This window comes from Apostichopus japonicus, chromosome 15, assembly GCF_037975245.1.
Source record: "Apostichopus japonicus isolate 1M-3 chromosome 15, ASM3797524v1, whole genome shotgun sequence".
NCBI lineage: Eukaryota > Metazoa > Echinodermata > Holothuroidea > Aspidochirotida > Stichopodidae > Apostichopus > Apostichopus japonicus.
The window spans coordinates 18587401-18612010 of NC_092575.1; the positions used below are offsets into that span (position 1 = coordinate 18587401).

General features: G+C 38.1%; 1 protein-coding gene across 2 annotated transcripts; it reads right to left on the reverse strand.

Annotated features, from left to right (window-relative positions):
* Positions 1–3011: 3011 nt before the first annotated feature.
* On the reverse strand, positions 3012–24319 carry LOC139981318 (uncharacterized). 2 transcript variants are annotated; one of them, XM_071993645.1, is made up of 14 exons: positions 24209–24316; positions 16114–16186; positions 15207–15332; positions 13964–14147; positions 13190–13591; positions 11584–12168; positions 11084–11210; positions 10205–10357; positions 9024–9142; positions 8356–8417; positions 7372–7489; positions 6609–6834; positions 5678–5810; positions 3012–5273 (listed from the first exon to the last, which is right to left on the reverse strand). In XM_071993645.1, exons 2-14 carry the CDS (start codon positions 16144–16146, stop codon positions 5160–5162), a joined length of 2382 nt encoding a protein of 793 aa, XP_071849746.1. In that variant the 5' UTR covers positions 16147–16186; positions 24209–24316; the 3' UTR covers positions 3012–5159. The 2 variants fall into 2 exon arrangements, with proteins under 2 accessions (XP_071849746.1, XP_071849747.1); XM_071993646.1 differs by lacking the exon at positions 10205–10357 and having other exon boundaries at positions 24209–24319.
* Between the last annotated feature and the right edge of the window lie 291 nt (positions 24320–24610).

Below are 24610 nucleotides of genomic sequence, written 5' to 3' on the forward strand. Positions count from 1 at the left end.
ATGTTGTCTTCCAAGGTATGAAATATCCCACCGAAACTGATATTTATATGTTATATCAAAATAGAAGAAAATTTGGAAGATTTTCCAAGCAACAAAGGTTGGCGTTGAAGCAAGATCATCGTAAGATAGAAGGCGCCACTGAGCATTTACTGTTCAATCATAAATCATATGTTCTTTGCACAACCCTCTAAATTATATATTTACTTCCCCCAACAAACTATGAAATTTTAAAATTATCCATAATAGTGTAACAGCTTTTTATCTAAAAATTGTGGTTCACAGTTGCTTTGTACTTAAGCAATAAATTAGAAATACTTTTTATGCTTTGGATGTTAAAAGAGGTAAATATTTAACAGATAAAATTTTGCATCCACAAGACACATATTTCTCACTTTTGCCTCCCAAAAGTTTAATTTTTAACCCTCCCCAGAAAAGCTGGAAATTTGATGGAAAACACATAATAACAGATATGACATGGATCTTTGTCTTGTGTTTGTGTAGAAGAGAAAAAGTCAAGTGTCTGAAAACTGATAGTCTTGCAAAGACAGATTGGCAAGTCTGGAACTTGTATGGTGGCCGTTGGTACTTTTCCCGTCCGATATAATTATTTTAGTATCGATTTCGCTATAGAAAACTTGCCTGAATTTTAATCTGTTAATATCCATAAAACTAAGTCATTGTCTTCCTACATGGTGTCATTGTGGCAGGTTACACAATTTTGTGAAGTAGTGATGTTTCCTCAATATATTGGAATCTTTATTATATGTACGTCAGTAAACACTTGGATGGAATTGGGGGGGGGGGGGGGGCGAGGGGTGTGAGGTGGGGTAGGTGAAGTGAGGTTTGGAGAGGGTAGAGGAGGGAAACGGGATGGAGGTTGGGAAAGGACAGGGGAATAAAATCTACATACATCCAAGGCGATCGTCAAGAGTACTTTTGAAAATGATTGTAACTCTCTGGTAAGACCATTTACTGTGCTAGCAGTCTTGTTTACTTTGTTCAAGCAGCAGGGTGTAATATACTTGATTAATAATGTTACACAAAATATCCAATAGAGGCTTATCAAATTTCCATTTCAAAGACAGAAATACATCATTCTCAGCCTAGTTTAAATGTATTAGAGTTTTTCATAATAGTAAATCTCTTAACACAATATATATCTACACCAACGTCACATCTGTTGTATTATGGCTGTTTGTGGGCTTCAGACACATTAAGGGAAGGGTTGGGAGTGGGAGGCGAGTGAGGTATTTTTACAGTATATTTTGCCAGTATTTTGTAATATTTAAAGAATTGTTTTTCACCTGTTATTTTAGACCTGTGAGTCTGTTTAATGTACATACTTTCTTGACACAAGGTTAGATACTTGTAGAGCACAAATGCCATCAAGCACCACATTTATTCTTTTGTAGATTTTCAAACTTTTGTGCTTAGTATGAAGAAACACCAGTATTTACGTTTTATAATTTGTTTTAAGTTGATCAAAGTTACTTTGAAAGTTACATATGATTTTGATGAAGTCCTATTATAGTCTTATATTCAGATTCATCCATTGTTGAAGAAAATAGTTGTTTTATACCCCTGGATGAATGATTATGCCTTTTCTTACTGATTGTTCTTTGTTTCAAGTTCTTTGTTTGTTTCATTGGGGAGGAGGAAGGGGAAGTGGGAAGGGGAACGGATCAAGGGACTGAGACAGATGTGTGAGACACAGTGGGGAATTCTTAAAATGCCACCCGCAAATAATTCTTATTGCGTAGTTTGACAGATCGGGCACGTTGTGGTTAAAGGCATTGAAGACTCGCCCTGAACCGCGTGCGGCCATCTGAAACAGTTAGCTTTCCGTTGCTTGCAAGTGACGTTTTGTTCGGGTCGCTACAAAATGCAGACAGTACAGTAATGAAACGTGATACCTTGTTATCTTTAGCTGGACATGAGATGTCCATCACTGTATTGTTTTTACACTGTGCTGTGGGTATTGACCACAGCTATATGTACTGACTGTACACTAGTGTCTAATTACCGACGGTAGCAAGCTGTGTGTATTTTCTGGGATCGATGGTGGTGTTTAACACTTCTGTTACACCTCATTCGAAACTAGGTCAGATTACAGGCATTAGGCGTTTCTTTTTGCGCGAGTCTTCACACCCTTTAAAGCTGCACACCATCCACTTGAACAGTTCATGCAAATTGTCTTGAAATAGAACGGGAGGCATAACTTTTCATTTATTTTGTAAAAATCATGAAAATTTTCCTTTTTCTTTAGATCTGCACAGTGTGGACAAAACATTTCGCAAATAGTTACAGCCTTTTACAACTTTGATTTAAAACTGTCTTTGCAAATATTTCATACCTTATTCTGTTTCAACAGTTACCTTCTAGTGTTTCAGGATACTACAGATTGCACATAGCACGAACTGGATGAATGAAACACAACTTTGGCATTAAATTTGAAGAATAGATACTAAACATTCACAATAGTAAATGCAATTCATTTACCTTGACTACTCATGCTTTATTTCATATAAAGGGGAATGAGACCACAGTGTTGGAGAGGTATCTGTGTGGGAAAATGGTTAAAATCAAAAGTATTTGTTACTTTCTAACGAACGTACTCAACGAAAATGTCAACAATGCAGCCTTCATTCGACCAGTAAAATTTCAGGTTTGAATATAACTCCAGCTTTAGTAAGATTCCCAGAAATTGACAAAATCAAAACAAAAATACAATTCAATGTCCATGTTACTCTTTCTTGTGGTGTTGCTTTCAAACGTTTTATACTTTGCCACCTACTTACTTCGAAGGACCTCTGATTCCACCAAATACAATTTGCATCTCGTACACACACGTTATAGGGATGTCAGGTCAAATATGAAATCTAACCCCATTTCCACATTTTGAGATGACATGTTTACAAGCTAGGATTTTCACATGCACACACACACGCCTAACTTGACTGCATAGGAAAATTGCATGCCTAACGAAACTAAATGAAAACTAAACAGCAATATTGGATACAAAAGACCAAATTTATTACAAAGAGGCAAGGAAAACAGCACTTAAACTGGTACTTTTAAGCAAAAGCAAAGTTTGAGGCATATAAACAAAAACAAAAAATATTTAGTTTACTTTACAACACGTTTGCCTTAAAGGTCTCTAAATTACTTCTAAATATATTATAATGTGATACTTGTCAACAGCCTTCGAACCTTCAAGATAAATCTAAAAACTTACCTGTTCCAAATTTAATTTATGTAACCTTTTTTCTGCAAAGTGCCATGAGCACCTTCGGGCAGATACCGGAGCTATACAAAGTGTCTGTCCATTATTATTATTATAACATATGCTCAAATAATTATGAACTTGGTTTACACAATTTGTAGCAGCAAATCCCTGAGCTACTCTCTCTTGCAGACCTATTCCACTGACCTTTCAAGACATATCTATAACATGGCTTAAAACCTGAAATAAAGTAGCTGTGGCATGCTGAAATTAGCAGAGAATACATATGACCTTTCAGAGCTAATATTTAGCAATACTGATCTGATTTTCCTTTTCACAACCTCAACTTCCCCACCCTACTTCCCCTCTCTTCCCCATCCCATCTCATCTTCGCCACCTCCAATCCCCCACTCTGCCCTCCCCCCCCCCCACCATTCCACACCAAAAGTTGCAACACAGTTAAAAATGTTTTGCCTGTATCCTGTTTTCAAAAGCTATAACTAAATTTACTCCTCCATCAGACCATTAAAGGAATGCTAAATCTGCAGAAACCACTCACCACTGAGAAGGAAAATTTGATGATAAATTCCAAGCAGTTTGAAAAGGTAAATAATAAAGCACACAATAAACTTGTAGTTCATACATTTTCTGAAAGGCAGCAGCATTCACTTGGTTGTAGCTGCAAAGATCTTCTTGATACAGTAATGTCCATCCAATGAGACCTTCAAATAGCACACAAAATGAATATAAGGGCACTCGTCTATTAACATACTCTTGCTGTGAGTTTTAGTAGCAAGGTGGTAACATGAGCTGATGGCTGATCACTAGTAATATGTTCAAATATTAAAGAATGGCTCGTTTGCTAAATGATCTAAAGTTTCAAACCAAATTAAATAATTCTGACACACCTCAAATTGTGTTTTCTAAAACAAGTATTTCATTTGGTGAAAATGCCACAAGTGCAATAGCCTTGGAACTCTGTATGCAAGATTACCCGGTGTTTTCACCTGCTCGTGAGTGCAGATCAAAGTACCTGGTAATTGTCCCTTACAGAGGTAATGAACAAACAGCTTCAGGACGGATTCTTATATGTAAACTAGGCAAGGCTTAAATACACCTATTTGGTTGGTTTTCTTGGTGAAATTAATACCCCAAGACTTAGTGACATTAATCTAAGAAACTAACATGATGACATACATTAAAGAATATTTAATATTGAGGGAAAACAGGCTGTAAAAACAAATGACCTTTCTCATGCCACACAGCAATATACTGAAAAAGTAGACTATGCTTTGTTGTAAAAGTTTACCATCAGCAGTCAACAATTTGACAAAACCTGTTAATTTACAAAACTTATATGGACACTTTGTATAGGCTTAAAACCATTTGCATATTAAACCAATGAACACAGTTGAGATCAATTCTTTTTTGCACCTGCGGTACTTTAGTAAAATCTTTGAGCTTCCTGTTCCTCTTTATTTTTTGAGAAAGGTTCAGAACTATCCATATTATAACAAGTGCATAACATATTATAACAAGTGCATAACATATGATATCATACTATAACAAGTGGTCTGAAGTACCGCATAGAGTTTTACTAAGCCTTTGATAATTGTACCAATTGTTCTTTGCATGACCTATTTTGCATATAAGTTTCAGGTCTGAAGCAGTTTGTCCCTAGTTACCAACTAATTCATGTTTCTGATGTGATGAGAAATATTTCATTTCATTTGTACAGAAGACTGCAGAAATATTCATTTGAAAGGAATCTCATATCATTAATGAATGTTAATAATTATTAATTAATTAACTATAAGTTAATTAATTATTAATTATTATAAATGAAACAGCATTAATGTAACACGATCAGCCAAGTTTCCTATGTCTCGCAGGATTTTTGCATGGTTCAGAAATCTATTCCATTTCATGCCAGATATTACTTGCTAAAACTGCCCATCTCGTTGGGCAATTTTGACCACTGGCCGTATCCTTTGATGTCCAGATGTCGTAGAAGCATTCTCTTGGCACTGTTGTAGTTTCTGTTCTGCAACTGTAAACAAGAACACAAACGAGGCATTATTCAAACTAGATAGCAGTTGTACACAGGTATGCCTATGGGTTAAGTTACTCGCTTTCCATTCACACTCCAAAAGGTTTCAAGCAATGTCCAGACACTAAAACGAGCATATTTCCTGACCACTGACAATCTCACCTCATCATATCAAGTAGGACAAACTACTTACAGCTAGGTTATAGTAATTCTTTCAGGATTTTTATTTTATCTTTAACACCTCACCTTGGTACTGTGTCCACACAACATATTCTCCCATCAACTACCCACCTCACTGTATGCCCTACCTCTATCCCACTCTTACCCATCGCTCATCCCCCACCCCCCAAAGTAAGAAAGGTCTGTTTGATCTGTCAGAGGTTATTAAGGAGACCCGTACAAACCTTCAAATCCATGTAAGTTTCATGTTCCAGTAGGTCTGGCCTATTGACTTTGTTGCACATACCACGGAACCTACTAAAGAAAGCTGCTTTACAGATCCGGCTGGCCTTGGTGGCACCGCTCTTGAATGGTGAGCTGAAAAGATAAGCGTTTAAGAAATATTATCCTGTTACTTTACTCTCTCGACACACTGGCACAGAACATAGTGACAGCGATACTTCCTAAACAATATCTTCACCTCTTCTCCTCTATTGTGCCTCTCTTCGGTACGTCCAGTGTTAAAGGGTGTGAAGACTCGCGCAAAAAGAAACGTCTAATGCCGGTAATCTGACCTAGTTTCGAATGAGGTGTAACAGAAGTGTTAGACACCACCATCGATCCCAGAAAATACACATACAGCTTGCTACCCTCGGTAATTAGACACAAGTGTACAGTCAGTACATACAGCTGCTGTCAATACCCACAGCACTGTATAAACGAAACAGCGATGGACATCTCAGGTCCAGCTAAAGATAACAAGGTATTATGTTTCATTACTGTCTGCATTTTGTAGCGACACAAACAAAACGTCACTTGTAAGCAACAGGAAGTTTGTCTTTTTCGTATGGCCGCACGTGGTTGGGGCGAGTCTTATATGCCTTTAATGTTTTGAAACGAAGCTAACCGACAGCATTTATTATTAACTCAAGTGTTATAGGAGTAGCAGGTGGAATAAAATGCTCCAAACATTGGTCGGGGAAAATCTTACGCAGGGACTCTACAATCGAGGCTTGTGTTTTCTCTGTTCATATTCCTGCCGTGAAATTAACAAGTATTGCCGACGAGTAAACAATGCAATCATGAAACAAGACTCAAACACATCACTATAAAACAGAAACCAAACTTGTAAAAACCCTGGCACTATCAAAGCTAATGAAATGGTCTTCTACAAACCTGTCCGTTATCCTGCCAGAGTCCGATTCGACGACTTCATACGATTTGTCCCCTAGAGACCAGTTCAAGCTCAGCTTGGGTTGTTTACTTGGTTCTACGGGTACACGTCGGCTGGTTCTACCCATCTTTGGGAAATTCAAGTAGAAGTTGGCAATGTTCACAAAAATAGCCTTGTCGACTCGGGCTGCGATGGCTCTACTCAATTGTCCGTGATGGAATCCAGATCCTTGAGGAAGGAATCAAATATTAATAGTCACCCACTGTCTCACATTGTGGTTGCTTTCAAACACACAATATTTTGAAAACCTTTTGCTTTTTAAACTTAAATGAGGATACCACACTTGAAAGGGAAGATGCTGATATGGGTGATTTCTCCTCTAAATGACACTACTCTAATTAACACTACTCTAATAAACACTACTCTGGTACATACATTTATGCAGATTGGTAAATATTTCACAAATCTCTCTCACTTGTTGAACTTATGGGCCAGGCCAGTTTCAATTTTTCTATTTCAAATTTATTTCTTATATGTTTGAACAGGGCTAATACAAAACATTTCAGTAGGAAGGTTAACATATGAACGACACTAGAGAAAAAGCAAGGCTGTTAGTAACCAACTCAAAATACTTGAAACATTTTCAAACAACAAACACTCCTAACGATATCACTTGCTTGAAATAAAACAAATGAGTTAATTTACTGGTGTATTTGGTAACCACAACAGAATAGCATGTGTCGTATTACAATAAACTCTGCATACCTAGCACCAAAGTTGATATATATAAGGGTTCTATTATGTGTCCGAGCAGCGCCCCCTGGATACCGATGCAGTTCCATCTCATCAGCTTATCACTCCCCGTCATCACCTTGGCAACTCCCTGGCAGAGGAAGAAAAGACAGAAATGTGCAAATATATTAAAAAAAAATAATAATTAATTAAAAGCTGCTTTTAACCAACTGTTGAAAGAGACCATTTTTATGTTTTAATTTTTTTTTGTTATCTCTGCCATGCCTTAACTCCAATAAATCAATATTTCATGGATATCTGTTGGGAGTAAACGTAGCTCCGAACAGGTGTGGTAGGATATCAGCTTTCTGAATGGTTAATGACCTCTACCATAGTGTAAGCATCTTTCATTATGTTTCATGAAAACACGACTTTTAGAAAAATGTGACTTCAAAGCAGGACATATGGATTGAATCCCCTATATACAATGATGATATGGCAAATGTCTGAAAGTTATTGTTTATGATCAAACAGTACAGAAAACATTGGTGTCACTCATGTTACTTTGGAGGTCTTTTTATGATAACAATATCAGTCTTGCAAATATATGAACAATACAATATAAAGATGCTTGTATTCGTTTGCTAATACTTTCTATAATTCATCAATCATCTTGAAAAAATTCTGTCATAGGAGTAGAGCGTACGATTCTTATTCCAACACTGTCATCCTCGGGTATGGCTTCCTAAAGCAATGATTTCTTGAAGATTGATCAAATCATGACTGCTCCTTTAAACTTATTTTCTCTGTTTCACTGTTTGGACACATTCACAGTATCATTTTATATTAAAGCAGCACAAAAACAATATGCAAGTCCTATTAAACACAACTCAGATGTTATTAGAATGGTTCGATCACACTTTGCTTTACCTAGCAAGGCCTTATAAACACAAAAGGTTGCCTACAGGGACATTGCCATGGTTACACAGTGTTGCCATGACAACATAGAACACTCACTTGTTGCCTGATCTCCTGAAATGTTGCAGCTGCTGGTTTAGCATAGACTTCCTGGATGTCACCTGTGAAAGCAAACACAAAAATCAGTTTGTCAATATGCAGCAGAGATCCAATAAAAACACAGAGAGATAGATACTTCATAGCAATGATGTCAAATACATAATACTGTAGTAGAAAACCTGGGTTATTGTAACATTACTCACACACACACAGGTGTATTTTACATTTAGACCCGGGACCCCATTGTTTTTTCGTTGTTCAAATCCATGTACCCTAACCTTAACAATACCCCATACAATAGAATTCTTGCGAGGACGTGGTGATTCTTTAGAAATCACAACCAAGGACCTGGAAGTCTTTTGTTCAAGTCCTCGGTCAGAATAAAAAACAAATGCACACACGCACACACACAGGTGAGTTTTACATTCAGACCCAAGACCCCATTGTTTTTTGCATTGTTCAAATCCACATACCCTAACCTTAACAATACCCATAACAATAGAATTCTTTTGAGGACATGGGATTCTTTAGGACCTGCAATTCTTTTGTTCAAGTCCTCGGTCAGAATTACAAAACAAGTGCACAGATAAATATCAGGCCAGGTGTATATTTGAAGGAAAGATCACAAAAGGGGAAGGGGTGGGTCATGGGTTGATATGCATGCTTACCTGTGTTACTGAGAGTTGTCAGACAGCCATTAGATGAATCTATTGCCATGTCTGGGTAATGATGACCTTCTGTTATAAACAACAGATCTCTCTCAGAAATCAGCTCGGTATCGTCATCCCTTCAAAAGAAACAAAATGGACGACATCAAGAAGTAGAAAACAGACCATATAAACCTAACACGTCAAATACGTTACATACACCTGACGTATTCCTAATTTGTAGAAGATTTGTAGCATTTGGATGAGATCAGGAAGGCAAGCCCTTCAAAAGGAAGAAGAAACAGATTTATGTTTTTCTAAAATACGATATATGTACCGGTACACTCTACAGGCATACAGGGGGTCCATCCCATAATATCACAGTACAACCTACTGGTACACTGTACAGGGGGTCCCTCCCATAATATCACAGTACAATGTACTGGTACCCACTACAGGGGGTCCATCCCATAATATAACAGTACAACATACTGGTATCCACTACAGGGGGTCCATCCCATAATATCACAGTACAATGTACTGGTACCCACTACAGGGGGTCTATCCCATAATATCACAGTACAACATACTGGTACCCACTACAGGGGGTCCATCCCATAATATCACAGTACAACATACCGGTACCCTCTACAGGTGTTACTGGGGTTCTATCCCATAATATCACATAAGGCATTTCGTTTCTGTCAAAGTGGTGCAAACAAGCTGGTGATCAGTATAATCACTTTTAAAACACAATTTTGCATCCAGCCGTTATTAAATCAAATTAGGCAATGCCTACGAAACCTCAAATTTGCAAGTGTTGCTGGCCTAGTATTAGGCGATAAGCAAATTTAACATTTACTCTCTCAGATGAAGCATAATTGTCTGCCTCAAAGATTATCAGCTGTTGTATTTAAAAAGTAATTTTCTTTTTGTGAAAATATTTTGTGAACAACATTATGTGCAAAATGTTATGCTCAATTTAAAAGCATTTCCTATGAAAAACCTTGTAAACTTAGGCTAGGGCTAAGAATAGGTAGTCAGCTTGAACAGTGGAAAACTATCTAAGGTTTTCAAACATTTGCTGTGACATAGCATACTATTAAAAATTTTTGTTTGACATTCACGTTTAATATTCAAGTATATTGCGTGGCAAGATATTAGGTTGTGAAGGCTCAGGGAGGACAGAAGAGTTAACTTACGGCGAAAGAAATCGAGAAGCATCTCCTTTTGGGGCAGCATTCATATACAAGTGGAACTTGACGCCCTCCCTCAACGATATAATGAAAGACTGAGATTTTATAAATATGGACGGCTGGCCGTCCAAGAAATGCTTCAGTTCTCTGTACAGGTATCTGAAAAAGCAAATAATGAATGTATGATGGTGGGGAAGTCTTATAGTGAGTTGGTATAAAAAAAACACCACAACCACTATAATTAGGCCTTCCCAGTAAATTTCTCTGATATAAAGGCTATATATTTTTTTCTGCTTAGACCTTAGTACAGCAGTCAAATACTGCCACTGTGATATATGCAATTTTAAATTATGCCAACATTAAATAGACACATTGATCAGCATGGTTAGGGTACCTGCTCTAATATGAACAATACTCCAGTACAGCCCCTTTCCCCTTCCCACAACACTCTTCCCCCCCACAACCCTCTCCCTCCCCACAACCCTCACTCCGCCCCCCCACGACCCTCTCCAGCCCATACACCCTGCTCCTTCTCACAACCCTCTTCCTCCCCCAACCCTCTCCCTCCCCCCATAACCCTCTCCCTCCCACACAACCCTCTCCCTCCCCACAACCATCTCCCTCTCCATTCCCTGCAACCCTCTCCTCCCCCACAACCCTCCCCAACCTCACAATCCTCTCCCTCCCACAAACCTCCCTCTCCCACAACACTCACCCTCCTCCACAACCCTCTCCCTCTCCCCAACCTGCTCCTTCTCCCCCAACCCGCTCCTTCTCCCTCGACCCGCTCCTTCTCCCCCAACCTGCTCCTTCTCCCTCAACACTCTCCCGCCCTAACATTCTTTACCTATTTTACCCACTTTTCTCTCAAACATACAACCTTACCTCTGGAAGCTCCTCCTTGCTACTGTCAGACCTGATGAGTCCACCAGGCACCGCCCATCGGTAGTGATTCTTGACGGACTGATCACACCTCCTCCCGTCCCCACACTTACTAATTGGTACTCTCCATCTAACAAAGTAAACACAAACTTACTGTCATATTATCAAAATCATCACTGAAGTGTCCGTAACATTTCATATAAACATCTTTCTACCATCCTTGTCACAACTTTTACAAAAACCTAACACTACTCACTCACCTGTTTTGCTTTAGACATCACCTGTAATGTCATACAGTCTACAGACCCTCGCTAAATTTGCTACAAAATATATTACCCACGAGAAGTTTTCAGCCAAAAAACAAAGCAGGCCTGATGGAGTAGATTTTGTGTGTTTCTTATTTTAAACCTATTCATAAAGAGTATATAACCTCTGTACAATAGATACAAATATTTTTGTGCGATAAATTTCAAAATTATGTTCCCTGTTAAACAAAGACTTACTCTGAGATACCAGGAAGGCGGCAAAGCTTTCATTTTTCAGTATATCTTCTGAACCCGGGAAAGCTGTCTGGATGGCCGGTATACTGTGGGCCACTTCTTGAATCCTGTTAGCCCAATCGGCATTCAGTGTGGCCTCTGCCCCAGACTGTTCATAGCGAGGACTCTGCTGGCCTCCCTGAGCGGCCCGAGACGGCAGGGCCTGAGAGGGCCCTCTTGGTGGGCTCTGAGTTGGGCTTCTCGTCTGGCCATAGTACGTTCCATCACCCTGTGGTCCATACTGTGGGGGAAAGGGTTGACGTGGGACGGCCCCGTAGGTGTGACGCTGAGTCTGGGCCCTGTGCTGCAGAAATTCAGTAGGCGTTTGGTGATTTGGTGGGTACTGCTGTTGTTGGTAGTTACTAGGCTGTGAGGGTTTGCTACTGATTATTTTAGGGGGTCCCTTGCCCCAGGCACTTTTGATAGCAGGGGCAGGGTTTGTCTTTAAGGAGGGAAACTCTTCTTCAGAGGCTGGTCGTATAAGAGGTTGAGGCTGTGGTACCTTGTGTATGTATTCTTCATCTTCGGTTCTACTGGTAGCCCACGCAGCTAAATCAGAAAGCAAGGAATGTGAAGGGGGAAGAAAAAATTTACCTACCACGATATTATATCACAAGAATAACTTCAGTAAATAACATGGACAGTAACTCTTGAAGGAGTCAATATTCAGAGTCATGTGGGGCTTACAGAGCTGCAATCAATGAGATTCATGTTATTAAGGTCTGTCCTAAGAAATTACCACTCAAGTGATATGTACATTTGCAGTCTGTTAATGAATAATATCTAGTCAATTCATGAATTCAATCACAGTTTCTTGTTTTATTTGGACACCATGACACAACGTGAAAATGACCCAAATAACTTCTAATTGAAATAAAACAGCTGATGTGTATTCTGATCTACACTATCGAGAAAAACAAATGCAACCTCTGATCAACACCATCAAGAAACATAAATGCACCTTCTGATCAACACCATCAAGACTTTCAAATGCACCCTGTGACAGCAACATCAGGGGCCAGTGTGGGGCCCAGGAAGTATCAAAATTAGCCAATTAGAAGGAAAATTATTCATCTCATATTAACCAGGCCCCCTTATTATCCCCATGCCCGGGGGGAGTATGGGGTCTGATACGGAGCATTGGGTCTGATACTGAGCATGGGGTCTGATATTGAGCATGGGGTGTGATACTGAGCATGGAGTGTGATACGAAACATGGGGTCTGATACTGAGCATGGGGTCTGATACTGAGCATGGGGTCTGATACTGACCATGGGGCCTGATACGGAGCATGGAGTCTGATACGGAGCATGAGGTCTGATACTGAAAATGGGTCTGATTTTGGATCGTGGGGCTGTTGCATGCATGCGGAGGTTCAAAATCAACTGAGCAGGATTTTAACACCGAGCATGGGGCCTGATACAGAGCTGGGGCCTGATCTGTAATTGAAAGGCAGCCTTGGAAAGCCAAAGTATCTAGGAAAGAATATTAGTCAAACATAAGAATATCTAGACAACAAAATTTGGGGCCAACAATGCCAACTTTCAAAGTTCAGTCTGTCTTCCGTTACCTGGCGGTTGTCGTTGTTGCTGCTGTTGGTATTGCTGTTGTGGGTGATGTCGATATTGCTGTTGTGGTTGATGTTGTTGTTGTGGTTGATGTTGTTGTTGTGGTTGCTGTTGTTGCTCTTCTTGGTAAGCTGCATACGTTCCATGGTCAGGAATATTCCACACATCCTTAGATGTCAGTTTTGGGGCTGCAGTATCAAAGCCGAGCTGAAAGTGGCTGCCAGAGGTAAACCCAGCCTGAGGAGGAGGTTCCATTTCCTGTGTAGGGGTGTAAGGATCATATTGCTGGTGGTAACTGTAGGTCTGTCCTGAAGTTTTCAGGTCACGTTGCTCTAACCCCAGGAGACTGGAGAAAGCAATCCTGGCTGCATCTGACTTGGCCTCTTTCTTGGTTTTTCCTTTTCCTGTGTTGTGAGACAAAGACAGATGGTTATATTTCATCAACATCATTTCACAATATAGCTGTATTCCAAACTCCCCCCAAAAAAAAAAAATGAAAAATATGAAAAATTCCACAAAATTTTTAACCAGTTTAGTCCAGCCGTGAAAACTGCAGTTGACTAAAAAATCAGCCCAAAAAACTTAGTCATAAAATTTTCCAACATCTTGTTATTGCGGATCGTGTCGTTTAGAGTATTATAACTTGTTACAAACAGCGGTCACGTTTTAATGGGATATTGCCAGTGGTACAGTAGGCAGTCTGCCACTAATATGGAAGAGAAAAGGACATTTTCCCTCTAAAGATGTAAAAAAGGGGTCAGTGGAGTGATAATTACCGGGCTGGTACTCGATGCCGTTCACGATAGCTTTGCAACCAAAGTCGCTTGTATAGTAGCCTCCCTGGGAGGCATTGCATTCCTTAAACTGAATTTTTAGTCTTTGAACTTGTGAAAATTCATGCAATGCCATTACTGGATTCTTGGCTCCTTTTATGAAATCTTCAATGAGCTTTGGATCCGCCTGAAGGGATAGAAAGGAGAGAAATTCAGAGTAATTCATTGAAAGTTCTGTAATCTCAATGTGATTCTCTAGTCAAAAAAAAAAAAAATGCCTCACTGTTTGCGCCAACTTTGCGGTACCTGGTTTTCAGGAAGTCTTTAATAACCATATTCAATGTTTGCAGTAAAATGCTCTTTCTTAATCACATTCAATTCCTCATGAGAGTAAATCAATTTACTTACATAATGCTTCATAAAGAGATAAGTTTTCAAAGACTCTGCTATCCCCCCCACCCCTAATTTTGTAGATAATAACATATATGTTCTCTCCTCTCCACATAACATTATGTTTACCATGTTACTATAACTATCAGACCTACTTATATATATGCCTACCGACCTATGCCTATGCCTACCAACATTGTAAGTGGTATCCACGCGTACCTAGGCCAAAGTTAACACCAAGAATGAGACAATATGTGTGGAGAAAATACTACGGAGGTGCCCAGTTTACCTTTGGTGATGTTTGGATGGCTTTAATATCAACACCTATGTAATATAGCTGTCTCTTGAAAGGCTAACACTACTGTATAACTCCTTAAAGGGAGAAAGACCATGTTATAACAATACTGTGTAACATCAGTACAGACCACATTTCAGGAAAGGTGCTAAAGATCAAGACATTATTTGGCAAACACAGATAGGGTGTAGAATTTTTCTTGTGCCCATATTAACAAGAGTTCAACTTGTTTTAAGTTCTTACCCCTTGTAAAGGACGTAACCATAGAGATGCAACAGAACTCGGAAATTGGGAGAAAATGTTTTACTTAATTCTGTGATGTAATGGCCCACATGTTGGCATCTGTGCCACATACTTGTTATTATAGCAGCACATGACCCTGCTTGGTGTATTTAATACTGGTTGTTACCCTGGTCACACTGTACCTTCTCTTGCACCCCTCTCTCCACCCCACATCAAAAGTCTAACCTACACAGCACCGTGATAGCAGCATGCATGAAAAATTGGTGGAACTTTTAAAACTAGTTCAGAAAAGATTTGCCAACCCCAACAACTACTTACATCCTTTGCGAAACCTGATCTGCCTATCATTGGCGTCACTTCACCACCCGACGCTCCATCTTGACTGATGGCGACATTGTTGATTACCTTCACCTTCTGGTGAGGCTGGGAAGTTGACTCCCTGGTCTAAGAAAGATAAAGACAAAAAGGAAGTGTCATAGAGGGCAGTAGTTCACAATAGATGGATAAATGGGTAGGAGAGAACTAAATATATTTAAGCCAATTGAGTTTTGTTTTTAGTCTTGTGAGTCAAATTCCTCACAGTAGGCAATCAGAAGAAATATGCGAGCAAAATGGTTTGCAATTACCGATTCAGTTTAATACAAAGTTAAATTACCTTTAGCTCTCTCTCTTTCTTGCCAGAAAAGGGGATGCACCTTTCCCACTTTTTTAATAAACGCCATCTTTAAATTTACAAGCAATTAATTAATGCAGTAATATTTACCGGCTTTTATCTTTCATAATTATTGCAGTAAAGACTGTCATACAACAAAGTTCTCAAAAAGCGCAGACATAAATAATCTCAAAAACTTTACAGGTGCTGTTTGGTGCTCAAGTTTTGGCAAGTTTTACAAACCTGATAGCAAATTTACTCCACAAAATAAAATTAAAATAATGATTTTGGAGTAACTAAGTACTGAAAACCCTTCTTGCCCAGACACTTTATCCTATTTAGTACTAATGAGACAAGAAACCAAACAAGAATCAAGTAACATTCCTTCAGTTTTGTTCACCGCTGAAAATTAGTCTTTGTCTAGCCACACTATTAGAAATTGGATTCTAGTACCATATCAAACTAAGACCCATAAAACATGCATAAAACAACCCCCTATCCTTCCTGAAAATGAAATACATATTTTGGCTGTTTTTGTCCTGCATTAATACAAACCAGCAACGAGCTGCTTACCTTAGCGTTTTGGCTATAGGTTGTATAACTCATTTTCAGTATTTTCTGGATGAGTGGAGGAGACAGATGATATCTGAGGAACCATAAAAGAGAAAACAAAATCATAATTTATCAATCATTAAGCAATGCTTCTATTAACATGTAATTATAAAGGGATATCATTAATATTGAAAAAAATAATCCTTTGTAGCTGTTCATAGTCACATAAGATTATAAGAAAGATCCACTGAATGTTATAGTCTTGCAAACTATATAATTTAAAGGGTGTGAAGACTCGCGCAAAAAGAAACGTCTAATGCCGGTATTCTGACCTAGTTTCTAATGAGATGTAACAGAAGTGTTAGACACCACCATCGATCCCAGAAAATAGACACACAGCTTACTACCGTCGGTAATTATTAGACACTAGTGTACAGTCAGTAACAGCTGTGGTCAATACCAACAGCACAGTGTACAAACCATACAGTGATGGACATCTCAGGTCCAGCTAAAGATAACAAGGTATCACGTTTCATTACTGTCTGCATTTTGTAGCAACACAAACAAAACGTCACTTGCAAGCAACAGAAAGTTAACTTTTTCAGATGGCCGCACACGGTTTGGGTCTTCAATGCCTTTAAGATTCTCTTTTTTACAAATATTTTGTCATACTTTCCAGAGATCATTTAAATAGACTCACTCCAAAGTGATTTCCTCTGATCATGGTGCTATTACCGATAGCTCTGTTTTTACCTCCATGCCGATAGCTCCATGCTCTGATAAGGGTACAAAGCAGCTCAGTAACTTGATCCAACCCAGATCAAGTGACTATTTTTACAAACAAAGATATCCAATTTTAATGACCTTAATCACTAGGTCACAGACAGACTGACATATGATTATAACCCCATATACTCTCTCAATATATACATTGTCACTCTTTTTGATCAATTTTATAGAGCTCTCTCTCTTTCTTTCTAATACCTGGATTCAGTAGCATTTCTAAGGTCAACTTATATAAAGTAAACTAGGGCACCACAGTCTGACCCCGACCTGTGGTCAACAAGAAAATGATTTATTTGAAAACTCCAGGAAAAGTAGCTTAAAAAGTGTTCTGAATTTGGTGTTGTTTCAACTCTCAGAGGAATAACTGAAAATATCCTTTTAAAGGGCATGCCCTCATGAAGGAGACAGTAATTAATACACCTACTGAACAACAATCAACTGCTGATTTATATTTAGGTCACTTAAACTACTGTACGTAATGGACAGGAGATACTTTCAAAGCCCTTCCATTTGTACCTGTTTTCTACAGTCATCAAAACCAATTCCATTTTGAAAATTATATTTTCTTTTCAACAACTACATATAAGATAAAATTCTGAGATTGGGTAGAAGTTAGTTAAACATATCAGATTGTTCTAGATTAAATAGCTGTTTACCTTTAAGGTTCATTTATCACTTGGCCTTTGTCTAAGGTCACTGTGTACAATACAGGAGCAATGTTTAAGCACAACTATAGATCAGCTTAGATAACTCCCTCCTGGTACACTACCAAGGATGGTTCCAAACACTAAAACAAATTTCAAGGTGCGTGGGTGTACAGTATTTCAACATCTCTGGATGCAAAATAAATCAACTATCAAAAAAATAGTCTTCTATATATATACAATGATATATTTATATATATATATATATATATATATATATATATATATATATATATATATATATATAAGTCTATTTATGTCAGAGCATATACATACTTAATAAACAGAATGCTTCTTCATTTCTACCACATTTACAATCACATGTTGTTATTTGTAGAGACTGTAATGAGTCCTCCCTCATATGGTAAATCACACTTCCCAGAAAGATTACCAACATGGCAGTTCATAATCGTTCCATATGCTAGCCCCTACAGGGCCTACACCTGACATTATTATCCTCTTTACCCATCTTTTCAAGTCCCAGTACAAGTTCAACCATTATACAGTACAATGCAGTGTACATAACCTCCATAGTACTGTACATAACTCTCTACACAACAGACGCCAAACATACATCTGCATGCACATTAATATGATCTGCACATCACATGATCCCCGGTACAAAAGAAAAGAAAACAACTATGTACAGTCCTATGTACAGTCCTTCCCTAGATTATATCATCTGTGATATCTTAGTGTTATAATATCTAGATAGCAATACAGACATGCCTTTATCTAGAATGGTAACCTTGAGACAGAGCAAACTCCCTGTTCTATCCCACCCCCACCCCCCCCCCCCCGCACCCCCTTTTTTAATCCTCTGTCCATAGGTAGATCAGTTGTAGTGTAGTGTCACAGCATGTGTGAACATGAACTAAGGACACAAACAAATAGTTGAATTAAACAGGGTAGATTAGATCTTCATACAGTAAGATATGTACTACTGAATACAATGAGTGTGTCAGGGGAAGGGGAAGGGGAACAGGCCTGACGACCAGCAGCGTGAAGCATGGCTCCTGCAGGTTGTTGAATCAGTCAATACAATTGGTGAAAGTGACATCTTATACACTCTTAGACAATGGATTACATAGAATGGCACAGGAAGTTACTCTACCCACATATTTATCTTTTTCACTATACAGAGGTTTTACCTATAAACTAAGAAATGACCACACTATGACATCATTGGGGAATGACATCACTGCAGGTTACTTTCTTGGAAGAGAAATAAATTGTTATTCTTGGTAGAGATCTGACATTAGGTGCACAGACAGGTGTAGTGTTGTTTCTGTTGTAGAAAGTTACTGTGGAGGTCAAAGTGTACTTAAGTGATCTACTGGGACATAAGAAGTTGGAAAAGTAAATTATTATGTTGATGGTTTGTAAATTTATGGAAACTGTTAGTAATCTTTCTGGGAAGTGTGATGTAGGAGGACCTCCTGTCTGTGCTACTAGATAAGATATTGTAAAGGTGAACCAAGGGTAAGGGGAAGATGATGGGAAAATGCTCTTCTCTGTTATAGCAGTATTAAGTTTATCTCTTGAAAGTCATTGTATTTAACAAATGCAGTAGTTTATGGCACAGTGGTTACAAATTAACATGTAGTTACTGTGATGGATTATAAACTAGTAAACTTAGCAATGGTTTGTTAGTTTAGTAAAGATAATAAGAAAAGTTGCAGATTGGTCACAGTAAACCAACTTTCCACTCTAACCACAGAGTGGTTACACCTACAATACCTTCCGTTGTATTATACCCTTGGGTCTTTGTTCACAGGATTGAGGATTCTTTGTAAGGTCAATGCATGCCATGAAACTGTTCAAGGTAGTGTGCTTATCAGAAAGCAAGAGAATAGTTAGTTGGTATGATCACTAGGGTTGGGCGATATATCGAAAATTATTATTATCGCGATAATTTTTTTTCAAGACGATATTTTTTGAGGATTGAACAAATGACGATAATTTCTTGTGAAAGAAATTTGAAATAGATGTAGAAAAAAAATTCTCCGTTTTATGTGTAAATGTTATTCTAGCATTCCATGGTTAAGAAAGTTGAAAAGAAATATTTTATCAACTTCATTTACTGACTTTTGAACTTCGTAAAAACCCGTTCTTACAACATTGACTGAATAGAGAACAAAACTCTGAAAATCAGTAGAGAAATTACCAATTGTGTAAGAAAAGTAAGTTGGTAAACCTTTCTAATTTTACGAAAGATCGAGCAAAATACTTTCCAAAAAAATCATGCGAAACTGGCATATCGTGCTAAACACAACAAGTGTCATGTAAACAAGGCTCTAGTACACCCATTTATGAATAAACCAGAAGACCACATCTGGTGTAAAGCGGGAGAAAGAAAGTATTTTCTAGAATTTCCACACAAAAAAAATAAATAATAATATCCTACCATAGTTAAGTGTATAGTAAATAGCCTAACCACTTCGTCGGTTACGGATCTCACGTAACAACAAAAACACAACTAATTGTATTTTGCGAAGTTGACGATTTCTACAAGGACATGGAAACAATATTTAGCATTAAGTTAATCACGCCTGGTGGCCTAAAACATGGAATTACAAGGTTTACTTTCATAAAGATGGCCATACTGTAGCTATTGGGGCCTTGATATCGTGCTTCAGTATGTCTGTATGGTATAGACTGTGCCTCGTGTATCATGGGGAATAGATTGTTTTGTTCATGCGGAGGAGTCGGTTGGCTTGAGGTGTGTTTTACTTACCTTATTGTTACGGGGATATTGACCTACTTTCCTTGAACGTCTAAGATAATATTTCGCATATAACTTTACGGATCCTTTACTGACTGACCTAATTAATTCTAGAGTGGAGCCAAAAAAGTTTACTCCATGAAAAGTTTTTTGGAACCGTGCCAAAAATGTTAACAACCAGGTGTTAGACAGGGAGGTTGTTTTGCAAGGTACCTGAGAAAATTTGAAGCACATTGTAGCCTACCGTGATATTTAAGTACGGTTAAACACTGCAGTTGTAAACTGATTGTTAGGCAGTCTAGAAACGGGGCTTTGCCGCACGTAGTTTGTTTCATAATATCGACAGTTTTGTAAGTTAAACTTTATAAAGATTGTAAGACAGATTAATTCTCTTTTCATTTTATCACATAATATAGCTACTCTAACTTGTCATTTTAAAACTTTCATCAGTTTCGTGACAATTTAAATTCATAAAGTTAGTCAGTATTTTGAATCCTCAATTGCGAATTTTTTATCGCCAGACACGAAAAAATACTTAACTTTTCCGGGGGCCTTCGCCCCTGGACCCCCACAAGGGGTTCCACCCCTTGACCCCAACGGGGCTCTAAGGCGGGCCCTGAACCCCACACCATTATGCTCCGTGTGTTTGCTGCGCGAAAACACCGGTGGGAAATCGGCAGTTGTTTTTAGTGTGTAGAAAAAATTATCGTAATTATCGAAATATCGCGATAATTTTTGAACTATTTATCGTGACATTAAAAAGCAAATATCGCCCAACCCTAATGATCACATCACAAAATGCTAACAAAATGGTCCCAAAATTATGCAAGTGCACAGATACATGTACAGTACGTAATGTAGTACAGCATTATAGCAGTTAAAGTTTTGTACAAAGGAACCATATTATTAGACAAAATTCAGCACCTCCCAAACTGATGTAGTAGTGTAAAAGATTTTTTTACTTTTACTATGCAAATAAAATGCAAGCTAAGTTTTCATTGGCATGTATAGCTGGTTATTATCGTTAATATAGTGTTATGCTTGACATTCTCTTTTTGATTTGATTTGATTTGATTTATTTGATTTTCCACAGATAATAAATATATACATGTGGAAGGAAGTCCTCTAAAAAGCCAATTCAGGCTTAACAAGGTAAAGGACTCCCAAGAAAGAAGGAAAAAAAATACATATACACATAAATGAAAATATAATTAATGTCTTCATAAGGAATAACTAATAACATACAATATAAACAATGTATCAATACTGAGAAATTAATTCTTTTTTTAGTGTTTTGGTTTAGATTTTATAGCAGCAGTTACAGAATTCCATGTCCTCATAGCAGGATACTTTAAACTTAACGTACCGAATGTTGCATTACATAAGTTGTGGTGTGCTTGACCGGCACTTCTAGTGTGGTGACTATGTATGGCGCTGTCAATAGTAAAGAAGTCATGAAAGGTCTTATGAAAGGTCTTTTTGGTCTTATGAAAGCAGGGAGTCATTAGGTTCATAGAGTTGTTTTCCCACAGTCTTGAGTTCTGCAGACCTCACATACCTCTGTTTTATTTTGTGGCCGGATCACGCTTTGCCTCTTACGCTGCATTTATATCACATAACTTTAACAAGATTATAAAGAATTTATCCCTCTAAGTCTATGGAAACTATACATTGAGAGGTGTTCGTATATATTTCTATGTGTTCGTTCCGTAAATTGATGCCGTATTACAGTGGACACTGTACTCTACACTACAGGATATGAACGCTTTCAAACCACACCATTCACGCCATCACAATGCTGCTATTACACCCAATCCCATAAAATCAATAACAATGCTGCTATTTCTCCCACACCCCATTAATACATCACCATGCTGTTATTCTCCCACACCCCATTCACTCCATCACCATTCTGCTATTACACCCCACCCCACCCTATCAATACATCACCATGCTGTTATTCTCCCACACCCCATTCACTCCATCACCATTCTGCTATTACACCCCACCCCATTCAAACCATTATCATGCTGTTATTCTCCCAATTCCTATTCACTCCATCACCATGTTGCTATTTCACCCCACTCCATTCATTCCATCACCATGCTGCTATTACACCCCAATTATTCCCTCATAGTCTGACGAACCGTATTGCGAAATGATTCACGAAAAGGGAGATACCCTGAATGATGCAATTGCAATCACGCCACGCATAAATAAAACTGTAGACAGAAGGATGCCTAACCTAAGGAACTACAAGAAAAAACAGTACAGTATACATATCAAATGACTGAGAACAATGCTATTCTCCACGTGAATAATTTCCTTGAAGGTTGTAGGTATTGGGCAGCAAATAAACCCATATATAATGCGAACGTTTGCAAACAAAATGTTAAAGAGTTTAGGTGCAACTTCGCTGCAAACTATTGAAATTATGATACTCTGATGGGAGCGTAATGAATCATTTTGTTGCCAAATGTTGTGGTTGATCAGATTAATTAAGTGTTCAATTTATCATATTTGTTGCAAATTTTTAAATGATGACTTGCTAATAAATGTCAATTGTAGTTCATCAGTTGTTGTAAATAATGATGGATTTATGAGATTTACATGATCAACTTTAATATACCAAATGTTTTGTACAAATTGTTGAAATGGTTAAAATGATTTGATAAATAATCGTTTACCATTTTGTTGCAAAGTGTCACATTCCTCATCACTCATTACATTTTCGGGTATTTGTCATTTTGTTGAAAGTTATGAATGAATTAACTGCACAATTGATTACTTTGTGGATAATTGTTGCTATATTGAGTTATTAAAGTTCTTGAGGTTTCATCATATGTGACCATTAGCTGACTTTTCTAGCATATTTGGGAGCCATATCAAGGCGCCTTTAATAACCTTCACAGTAACGAAACTCTTAATAGATCATCAAACTAACACTTTTCAGGGACCTTGTCATCAGCAAGTGTAAAACTTGATATTACTGCAACAGACTCTAGCATTAAAAGACACAAAGCTGTGACTCCACAAAAATCATACCAATCTTGTACTCAAAAAGGTGGACTCACATATGTGCCCAGTATGAAGTTCAACCACTGCACGCTGTTTGAGTTATTATCTTTATACTTGAAAATGACCCTTGACCTCCACAAAATGATATATGATTCTTGTATTCACAAAGGTGGTTCACTTACCAAGTATGAAGTTCAACCAAGTGCTGTGCACATGGAATGCTCATTGACTTATAGTTTTTTTGAGATATATACCTATCTACAAGCTTGATGTAAAACAATGTTAATTTAAATTTTTACAACATGGATGCAAGTTCCTCAGAACAACTGCCATTTATTTTACACCCTCATTTCCACATAAGCACAATTTGTTCATGACACCCAGGCCATGTCTAACAAACAGTCACACACATTCATTCATAGTCGCACCCCAAATATTCCCCCTTTGACCTACTTGTAATGGTTAGACATCGGATGACTTGCTATATTCAAAGTCACATTACACCAATGATCACATGCTGGTACTAGGCTAGACCTACTGTATATACGGTAACTTCATCTACAGTAGGCTTAGCCAATGCTCACTTGGACCAACACAAACACTGTATGTTTCTGTAACTTCACAAATCACATGGGCCCTACAGGTGTCAATATTGGAAATACTTACGCCAAAGTCGACATTATATGAGTATAAGGCTATAAATATCATTAATTTGTTAATTTGAAAGGAGTAGCCTTACTTAGTCCATCTGTTACTTACTATTAAGTCTAACTTTCAGTTCAAAAGAGACAGGATCCCTTATACTTTTTGAAGTTACAAATACCGAACTGAAGCACGCTATATATGCAACTTAGACCTAGGCCCTAGGCCTAGGTTAACTTACCTTGCTTATCGATCGGAGACATTCACCGTAAGATAAACGGAATTATTGGTTGTCCGGTTAACAGTTCTGTGGCACGAAATGTTATCATGCCAGTTTAACCCTTACATTCACTGTGCACAATATTGTCACTACGACGTTGTCACAGAGTGTTAGCACCAATCAAAATAGATCTCAGAAAAGATTTAGGGTTTCAGCCAATCGCAGGCATTTCCTGGATAAACAACATGTCTGCGCCCATGTGTAAACTTATGCCGATCCCGGTTTCAGTAGTGTACATGGAATTACGTACTAATAGCCAAGGCCTATACTAGTTACAGTCACTTTATTACGCTGAACAACCAAAGTGAAGGCTTCAGTTCCTATTTTTGATATGAACGCAATGCATGTGTGCCCGGTGACTGT

Bases quoted from the DNA above. Each gene is read 5' to 3' on its own strand.
- LOC139981318 (XM_071993645.1), bottom strand. From the start codon at position 16,146: ATGAGTTATACAACCTATAGCCAAAACGCTAAG. The intron at 15,333-16,113 runs GTAAGCAGCTCG...TATCTTTCTTAG, and splicing joins CCTATAGCCAAAACGCTAAG to ACCAGGGAGTCAACTTCCCA. The intron at 7,490-8,355 runs GTGAGTGTTCTA...TTCCTCTGCCAG, and splicing joins TTCAGGAGATCAGGCAACAA to GGAGTTGCCAAGGTGATGAC.